The sequence below is a fragment of the Melanaphis sacchari genome, unplaced genomic scaffold (genome assembly GCF_002803265.2).
Source record: "Melanaphis sacchari strain LSU unplaced genomic scaffold, SCAv2.0 Contig1540_pilon_pilon, whole genome shotgun sequence".
Taxonomy (NCBI): Eukaryota; Metazoa; Arthropoda; class Insecta; order Hemiptera; family Aphididae; genus Melanaphis; species Melanaphis sacchari.
Window position 1 is genome coordinate 1 of NW_020270679.1, and position 10,848 is coordinate 10,848.

Genomic DNA, 10,848 nt, shown 5'->3' on the forward strand with positions numbered 1-10,848 from the left:
TACAGTGATGTACTTCGTTCAGTTACGTGTGCTGTAATATTATATTTGCTAATACATATTAAAGATACTCTAGACATTATAAAAAGCTCTAATATTGGCAACAATGGCATATAGAATATTGATAACTTCTAACCATTATTATTTTGTATTTAATGCTAGTTTACCTTTACAATATACCCATCACATATATATAGCTATAACAATAAGCTTACATATATTAGTAAATTAAATCTCGAAATAATAATATCGATTTCCCAAAAAATGTTAAATAAAACGAGGTTAAAACAAGAATGGGAAAAGACATGGCTGTTTCGACGATATCAGTTGATATTACATATTATAGTGAATTTTATCTCTTTACTCCATCTTAGAAGGATTACTCCTAATGCCTATCATATTAATATTGCATCAAATACTATGCCAAAAATTCAAATTAGCATTATCTCTCTTAAAGAGACACTGCTCATTAACTACTATCTTGCATGCCATGTATCTAAATTAATTTACTAGTGTTGTTCAGTACTCGACTTTGGAAAAATTTTCGAGTCGATACTTGAACTCGACTCGACTCGACTAAAAATTTTGTATTCATAAATACAGTACTCATTGAACCAAATACTCAATTGAATCGAGTACTTGTTTCAGTGTTTCACTATATAGTATATTATAAAAATAATTGATAAATATTTGAAACTATAAATAGCAGAAGAACCCAAATACAGTATTCGCGATAAATTCTAGGATGGTTGATGGTTTAAACTTTATATTATAGTAACTATAGTAACCTAATATCGTTATGCATGTATGAAGATCGCTGAGAACGGATATACCGACTTGGGTGATTTTTAATATTACCAAATTGTCATCAATACTCGACTCTTTTTCAGTACTTTCGACATTTTTCAGTACTCGAATTTTAATTCGACTCGACTCGATGTAATTGAAACTCGATTCGACTCAACTTGACTTCAAAAACCAATACTCGCCCAACACTATAATTTACCATGCACTTATGTGCACAATAAATGAAATCAATAGAATTATTTGTAGATAAATAAGTTGGCATACATGAAGTTCTACTGACAACAATATAAATAAAATACTTTTAAATTTCTATGACGTTACAGGTAATATTATTATTATTACATACAATATATTGTTTACTGAAATTGTGATATTCTATGCCCGAAGTGTCAAAATAAACTCCACCAAATTTTATAATATTATTATTTTTATGAAATACCATGTACAAATTTAAAATATGTTTACTTGATTACCCTAAACTACAATCGTTTTTTTCACAGTGTTATCTCGACTAATATCTATATATTTTATTGTAATGTAACAAAAGCCTGCTACTTCAGTGGAAAAGTAAGTTAAATTATTTTATTTAGTAAAACTGTACAGGACATACAATTTGGACAGACCCAACTAAAAGATGGCATATACAATCTGGACATTCAATTTATGTTTGTTTTTAGCATGCAATCGGATGCACCATTACAAATGTATAACGTGGCAAAGATAAATAAAATTATACGTTTTAAAGAATCCATCTTACTCCTTAATGCTTAATATTTCCGTGAATTTATCTATTACCGAGTTTAAAAGTAAGAATATAATAAAGTAAAGTACCTTGTAAGTTATTTTTGCATTTTAAAATATTCGTAATATACCTATAGAGTATAGTCAGTATAAAGTATAGACTAATTATTGTTACTAGAGTTCCCGACGAAAAATGTCTCAATCAATTATTAATTGGCACACAACTCGAATCTAGTAGAATAGTATTGGTTAGTATTCAATAGGTAGTATAATATTATTACTTCAAGTACCTAATGTCGAATATTGTGGTCGTGAAATATTTTTGTACAACGGTTTTATGTATGTTTGAGATATTTTTTCACTTTTAAATTTGTTATTATTATTATCATCAATCAAAATTGTAATAAGTATCAAACACATAAATTAAAAGTATATTTTCAATATACATATTAAGTATTTTGATAAAGCTGGACCAAAAATGAACTTGTGGTAGGGAACAGTGAGTTAATAATACCATTATGTATATATGATAATTAGGGCTCGGAACTTATTGCATGGAAAACTATGAAAATATGCATGCAAAAATGCATTAAATTATCATAAAAAATGCACAAAAATATGCAAAAAAAATGTTATATGCACTCAAATATGCAATTAATTTTTTTATTTTAAATGTGTAAAAATAATTTATTCTTTTATAACAATTTTGAAAATCTTAGTAAAGATTGTAGTTATACTATTAAAAGTGGTTTAAAAGTTTTCTTAGAGGTTTTCTTTTAACGGCTCTGTAAAATAAAACAAATTTTCCTTTATACTTACTATTTTTATTGATTATTTTATAAGTTATTTTACCTTGGAAATTGCATTGAATAATTAAAGATTTTTTGATATTTTCGAACTTGAATGAACGTCGATTGAAAGTAAGTAAATTTTTGTACATTGAAAACGAACGTTCTACGTCAACTGATGTTATTGGACAGTTTTTAAAATATGTGAGATCATTTTTTTTTTACGTTTGCGATAAGTTTGTCAACTTTTGGATATCCTGCTTGTACAGTTTCTGCGATCCTATGAAATGCATGGGCCAAACACGTAACGTGTATAATTTTTGAATAAAATAATTTAATTCCTTCCCCAGCTTTTACCATATAGGGGCAGCATCGCTAAGAAACAATAATACTTTATCGTGCTGAATACCGTTAGGCCAAAGTAAGTTCATTGATCTATCAAATAATTGACAAATTGTGGAATGATTACATTTTTTCAACTCCTCGGAATGTAAAAGAAAAATCATACTACTCCCAGTTTCATTTAAAATGCCAATAACAACATTAGCTACATATCTACCTGTAATATCGGTAGTTTCATCTATTGATACCCAAATACATTTATTTTGAACATGATCCCTAATTTTTTGAATTTTGATTTCGTAAATTTCATCAACATAACCTTTTCGTAACGTTGACTCAGAAGGAATATCTTTACCAGTGTACTTCGATAGAAATTCTTTAAAATATGGATTTTATAATTTATTCAAAGGTATATTGGCTGACATCAAAGCTTCACAAAGATCGTGACTAAATATAGACTTTTTGTTGTGTCCGTTATAAATTATTGTGTATTTTACTTGTACCTGGACGATTTTCAATGCGCTTAGCTGCCCGTTTTTGTTTTTCCGTCTTAAGATGTTGGGTGACAATAAACCTTTTATCCACGCTCACTTTTGTTTCACAAAAATTACAAAACAACACATTTTGGTCTGCTGAAAAAACATCTGACCCAAATTCTGTAATATACTTTTTAACTAAAGCACATGTAATTTGCTTAGGAATTTTTGTAACAAAAACGAAATTAAATTAAAAATTTAATGAAATTTGATACAAAAATAAAAATATAATATTGGTTAACAATTAAGCACACGATACCGCAATACACGAAAGGCGAGACTGACGTGCTGAGTGCGGACGGTATGGCTAGCAGATAGAAATATCTTATCTTCATTTGGTGTTAGTCGATAATAATTTATTTCGATAATGCATGGAAACATTCTATTTATAAAATTCTTATTTTATTTTATTTTTCTTAAATGAAAAACAAAAACGTCCATATTATCCATAATATTGTGGGAAATAATCTACGTCGTACTTAATAAGGATGTTATATGCATAAAAAATGTATTCATCATAAAAAATGCATGTTTTCATAAAAATTGCAATATATGCAAAAATATGCATATTTTTTTTTGGTGTTTTTAAATTCGCTACAACTTGAAACAAATTTCTGTCTTACTTAGCAATTTTTTGGACTATTCAATAAAAATATGCAAATTCAATAAGTCCCTAGCCCTAATGATAATATATTATATTTAATTTAAAATAATACTAAACATAACATAGGTAGTCGAGAATAAGATAAATTATTTGATAAAATGTCAATTTTTGTGTAATGAATGAAATAAACCAAATGTTTAAATTACTTTAACCTAAATAATTTACATAATTCAAAATGAACTATTACAGTGAAAAGTATGTTTGATTATACATCAATATATAATCGTCTTAGAGACTTATACGTATAAGTACTAAATACACTTTTTTCATTAAACAATTTTTTATTCTTATTCTTTAATTAAGGTTTACTTAATGCTTTAATATTGTGTGATAATGACGTTTAAGTTTATGACCATCAATATTTCTACCAAAATAGTATGATAGGCATCTAAGTTAAAATATAGACTAATTATACATTGTTACCTAGTATTAAAATTATTATATAAATTTAAAACATGAAAAATTTATGGTTTTATTAATATATAAACTTATAAGATAAATATAGTTTTTATTGAACATTGTAAGCTTAAATTGGATAATATTTATTCAAAAAATAACGATTTTAATAGATTTTTTTTTTGCAATTTAAAATTATTATTCTTGAGTACTTGAAATTTTTAACTAATAGATATTATTATATTTTTTACAAACAATGATATTTTTCAATACAGTATTTTTGACAAAAATGAATTAAAACTAACGTATTTCTAATAGCAATATGAATATGTTATAAAATATCCTTAATAAATAGACTAATGGACTATTTTTGATTTTTTTTTTTCGCAGTATGCAATGATTTATTATTGAATTCAAATTTTCACATTACTGTTATTCACTCATCAAGGATGAGATACACTCACACCTATTGTATTGTAAAGCAGTTACTTACTTTCCCCCTTTTACTTTGAGGGTAGTTTTTGGTGGAAAGTTGTATCTAGTGTATTCTTCAAATAGATAAAAATTAAAAACTTCCAGTTTTTTAGATTAAAAAACAAGCAAGATTAAAGAAAAAGAAGAATTTTTTTCACTAAACAAATTTTCCACTCAATTAATTTCTTTATTTTTCATAGTTCAATAACAAATAATCACGGAAATTTGAAATTTTCGCTGAATTTTAGGTTCTCATTTATTATACATTATCAAAATATCTTAACTTCTTTTAAACTAATCATAGACAATCTAAATTTTCGATTTTTTTAGTTTATTTTTATGAATATTGATAAAAAATGTATGATGGGAAAAAATTATTGAAATTGAATACAAGATAAGTGGTTCATTTATCAAATTGTGTATACACTTGTACCTAACTTGTAGTTGTTCGTGTTTGTTTGTAAGATTCAATACATCAATATTAATACTTAAAACAAAAATATAATACTATCTATGTGTATTATAATAAACCGTAATACACATATACCTACTAAAAAACAAAACTATTAACAATACATTTTCAGTTTAATCATAATTTAAAAATGATTCTAAATACTCACTTGTTTGTACATTAGTTAATCATTTACGTTTATATTAGCTAGTCGTGCTAGAATCTTCGCAGAGGCCCATATATGGTGGTCAATTTGCTAAGGATAACCAAGGTATTTTAAATATCAGTGATCCAATAAAAAATTGCATCATTACTGATTGGGATGCTATGGAAGACGTTTGGTTCCATATGTACTACGAACAATTGTTAGTACCTCCAGAAAATTATGCGATTTTACACACAGAGCCAACTCACAATCCAATTTCATGTCGTGATAAACTTTTTGAGGTTAATATTGAATCATTAAAATAAACAATTTTTTTTTTTAAATATAGTAATATTACAATAAGATAAATCATAATGATATTACACTAAACGGTATTAAAATATTTAAACGTGTGCTAAAAAATACTTTAAAGATTGCTGATAGTATTTTATAAAATAGTTTGTATAACTTAATAAAGAAAACATGAAATTAATACTTAGATATTTAAAAATTTTTAAACAGAATAACAGACTAATAATATCATTATATTTTATAGATATTAACTAAAAGTATTATAGTATTCTGGTTCTATATTTCGACTAATATTGCTTTTCAGATCATGTTTGAAGTGTTTAACGTGCCCAAAGTGTTGTTGATGAATAAGTCGATACTTTCTTTATATAGCTGCGGCAAGACCACTGGTCTGGTGGTCGATTCTGGGTACCAAAGTACACAAATCGTTCCTATTTACGAAGGATATTCGATTTCACACGCTATGCGAAATATACCAGTCGGTGGATGGCACTTAACTCAATTCCTTAAGCAAATGGTTAATAACAGAGGTTATAGCTTAACCACGAAGAGAGACTGGGAAAAAATAAAACACATGAAAGAAACATTTTGCTATTGTGCTATGGACTTTCAAAAAGAACTAACAACGTTTGGTAAACATAAGGAACAGAGATACACGCTGCCAGATGGAATGATAGTCAATATCAATAATGAAGCGTTAGTATTTTACTATGAACTTTAAATTTAAATTAAAAAAGTTGGGCAAGTAGGTACCACTCTGCTGTATGCTTATATAGTAATTAGTAAATGTCGAATGGGTCACTGTGACTAATATATTAAATTTAAATTCATTGATGTATTAATATATTATTGTAAAGCGATTCTGAGCGGATACGACCAGCTCATTAAATATCATTACCTACGTTATAATTTTATGTTTTTTGATATTACTATTAAATAAAGTAATTTATTTTACTATTAGTAATATAATAGGCTGAATTAATGCTTGGCAAAAATATTACATTTAAAAATATCATTATGTGTATAAAATATAATAATATAGGAACGTAAAAGTTGTATGTCCTAACTCCTATTATAGACATTATCTATATATTCTATGTCACTATAGTTAAACCAGTTAAAGAATAAAGATATATTTTTGACATTGTTATTAAAGTAATTTATATTATTATCGTCTGTTAGGTAATTCGGTTAGGTTATTATAATAGATAGTTTATTTATATTATATTATATTAAATTATTATTGTTATTTGTTTTTAAGTCAATAGTCAATACCACCATACCGTAAAATAAAGGGAATTATTTTATGGTATAAATAGGCAATAGCATAAAACAAATCTACATATTTTGAAAATGTCATTACGTATAGTAAAATTCATAATATATTTAAATATTTAAGTCCCCAACAATAACGTTTTGAATTATAATAAAATAATTAATATCGTTATTTGTTGTTTTTGATTTATAGGTATATATGTAATTTCATTCAAATTTGAAATTAAAAAAAAATTGCTTTTAAATTATTTTAGATTTTTTAATTTCTATATAAAATATTTATGAGCAACCTTGTATAAACATTTTGTAAATAGTTAGAGACAAAATAATTTGCGAATTTTCGTAATGTTGACGAATTTTTGTCAACAACTTGAACTTTAAATGCTTATGAACAAAACTTGTGTCATGTGTTTCTAATATTTCAAAATAGTTATAGCCAACAAGAAACCCTGTTTTAAATTTTAAAGTTTTTGTTATTTACAACTATAGAAATAAAAATCTAAAATTTGTTACGTTCATTTATTCGTATGTATTTATTTATATTTTTAAATTACAAAAAAGTATCAAAGATTATTTAAAGAAAAAAAATGATTATTTCACGGATGAATTCAATTATGTACAAATTTAAACTTTAAACGCTTATAAAAAATTAATGTAACTTTCTGGCAAGCTTTTTTTTTATTATAGTTAAACAGCATATGAAAAACCTTGTATGTATTAAATTTTTAAAAATGTTGACCTAAAAAAAACATTTACATTAACAAAAATTGAAAAATAAAAATAAAGTATCGACAATTTCTTATGCTTATAAATAACTTAAAAAAAAGTACCACGTTTATTCGTCATTTAGTTAAATTAAAAAACTTAGATTTTGCTGTAAATTGGTTTTGCGTAAAATTCCCGTTTTTTGTTTATTTTCTTGATTATTTTCAAAAACATTAAGAATTTTCTATTTTAGCCTCACAGGAATACTAAATAATAAATACATAAGATTCGATTTTCTATTAAATACCATTCTTAAAATGTAAGAGTGAAATATTTTTTAACTACTTATCATGCATAATATATAACACACTTAAAAAAAACCCTATCGTTGTTAAATTAATATATTCACCGTTAAATATTATAATCAAATAATAATTTAATAAAACAGCCATGTTTTGGACAAAAATAAATTAATAACAATTCTTCATAAATTATCATTAATTAATGAATAATTCTATTTGTAGGTACACCATCTAATAATTGTTTATTTCCTATAAAATATAATGTTAAAAACATTTATTAATACCTATTTAATATAAATTAGGAGATTGCTTTATAACATTATTAATAAAGGTAAACCACGTTCAGTGAAAATTAACTCGAGGTATCTATGATATTTTAAATACTAACATAAGTAGGTATGATTCTAGCCTACTTTATACGGTTGAACATTAAAAATCCTAAACACGAATACTGTCCAATCGGGTGAAAATAAATATTTAAGAACGCAGACAACTGGAACTATAAAAATTATCAGTGGCGGCGCGTGAACAATTTCGTAGGGTAGACAACAAGACAACCAAAGATAATATGGTGTTATATAAAATTTATTTAAAAATTAGATCATCATAAAAAAAAGTAAATTACATAAAATAACTATATTTGAATATAATTTAAATTAATTCGCCGATTTTGTTTTGTTGCGAAAAAGAACCAAGACCTTTATTTAAAATAATATCAATAATATCTGACATATTAAGTTTTAAATGTATATCACTTCATTAAGAAAAAATGATAAACATTAAACGTGTGCCATTAACCACAATCGGAATGCAAATGTGCAATTAAATTACTAAAATATTACGTTGAGACATGTCTCGTCCATGCATATAATTTTGGTAATACCCCACTACGTCCCCGTTTACCATGTCATAAGCCCTCGTCATCAATAGTGAGACACAATTCAATATGTCTCGACCGATTTGACGGCGACAACGGAGCGATTACATAATTATTGATAAGATATAAATAAAATTATACTATATATATTTATTATTTAGTCATACTCGTTAGTCGTTACTCACACAGACATTGTAGAGACGAATCAGTGTAAATAACATTTTATTTATAAAATTATGAACAAATAAAATACTTATATAGTAGGTATAGTATCATATAATAAATAACTAATTTTTTTAATTAAATTGTTTTATATTTTTGGGATTTTTGGGTAGACTATGTCTCATTGTCTACCCTAACGCGCCGCCACTGAAAATTATATTAAAAGTGTTTTAAAGTTAGATGCGATTTAACCATTACACATTTCGTATTTGGTATATAAGTAATAAGTATCTTACTTTTCAAATAAGGTGGACGAGTAATAATAACTTTGTAAATTGTATTAAATTTATAATTTTTAAATTTAAAAATGTATACATTTTGTTTGTAAATATTAGATAAGAAAGTTGTAAATTTCTCCTAAGTAGAGGTCGGAAAATGTATTGACCAAATCAAATTAGTATATATGAACGTAATGATATATTTTATTAAATAGCTTTCTCAACTATAACCGACATTTTTCCAGATACACAGTAGAATAAGCATAATACCCGAATAATTAATAATAATATAACATTTCACTCGGACCGGTTGAACAGAAAAAATTTTCTTTACCTAAAAATCTTTAGTATCCGATGCTCCGAAGCGATGTTTGATCCCACTATGTTGCGTCTCGATAAACCCATCAAGGAAGGCATCCACAGTTTGATACAAGAATCGATTGGCAATTGCTATGCTAATGAACGAAACGACCTGTATGATAATATCTTCTTGGCCGGCGGCAACACATTGTTTTCCGGTTTTCCCGAACGGTTGAAGTCAATGATTGATGAAGGGTTGCCCGGAACGGAGGTCAGGATCACCGCGCCGCTCGATCGCGAGTTTTCCACGTGGATTGGCGGTTCCGTGTTGGCCTCTTCGTCGTACTTTCAACGAGTGTGCATCGACAGTACTGAGTACAGTGAAAAAGGGGCAGCAGCGATCCAATACAAGAACATACGAAACATTCAAGAATAACTGATGGTTTTTAAATTTCGATATCAATTATGATGTGTTAGCAAACAACGATTCTTCATCGATGTATTTTATTTTAATTTGAAATATTTTAGTACTGTAGAGCCGTAATCGAGATATCTAATCATTATAGATCGGTTAGTTACATCTGCACGTAAAAAATTATATGAAATTAATACAGTTATTATACTAAATTATATTGTACCCAGGAGTCCAATCAACTTACCTACCGGTCGTGGTTAAACAACATTAATAATGTATAAAGACAGTATAAATGATCAATATGCATGTAAATATTTTAAAAAATATGTCATATATGTACACAATTGAACAAAACTAAATATAAAAGCTTAAAAACTGACACAAAAGTACTTAAACTATGTAAATTTACAAAGATATATAAAGATACAGCTATTATAATTTATAATATATATTTATATTAGAGAAAAAGTATATGGTTTCTTTCTTTACACTGATAAAAAAAATAATAAAAATTTCAATTTTTTTATTTCCATTTAACTCATAAAGTGCTCTATGATATAACTTGAAGCCTATATAAGTTCGGAGATGTCACTAATGTTGACTTTGCTAGGATTTTCGTAAAAGTTGATGTAATATACACAGAAATGTTATTAGTAGGGTTAGGATATTTATGCACTAAAAAATGTATGAATATGTATGCACTTATGCACTAAAAATCAACTAAATATGCATGAACAATTTGAAAAATATGCATTAAAAAATAAAGAAATTTTTGGACAAAAAATGCAATAAACATTTATTATTATAGACAAATTGAAAAAAACTGAAAAAATAAAATAAAATATAAAAAAATTAAAAAGAGTTGCATTGAATAATTAAAG

At 26.1% G+C, this 10,848-nt stretch overlaps 2 protein-coding genes across 2 annotated transcripts; both read left to right on the plus strand.

The window, feature by feature from the left end:
• Nucleotides 1-5,403: 5,403 nt before the first annotated feature.
• LOC112592042 (actin, muscle-like) lies at nt 5,404-6,389 on the plus strand (the record flags this gene model as incomplete). Its single annotated transcript, XM_025336006.1, has 2 exons — nt 5,404-5,643; nt 5,958-6,389. Coding segments are annotated over 2 exons (657 nt in total), but the record flags the coding sequence as incomplete, so codon positions are not given.
• Nucleotides 6,390-9,619: 3,230 nt separating this feature from the next.
• Nucleotides 9,620-9,988, plus strand: LOC112592043 (actin-like). The gene has a single exon (XM_025336007.1). The coding sequence runs from the start codon at nt 9,620-9,622 to the stop codon at nt 9,986-9,988; it is 369 nt and encodes a 122-aa protein (XP_025191792.1).
• The last annotated feature ends 860 nt before the right edge of the window (nt 9,989-10,848 follow it).

Excerpts from the sequence above, each read along its gene's own strand:
- LOC112592043 (XM_025336007.1), top strand. The coding sequence starts at position 9,620 with ATGTTTGATCCCACTATGTTGCGTCTCGATAAACCCATCAAGGAAGGC.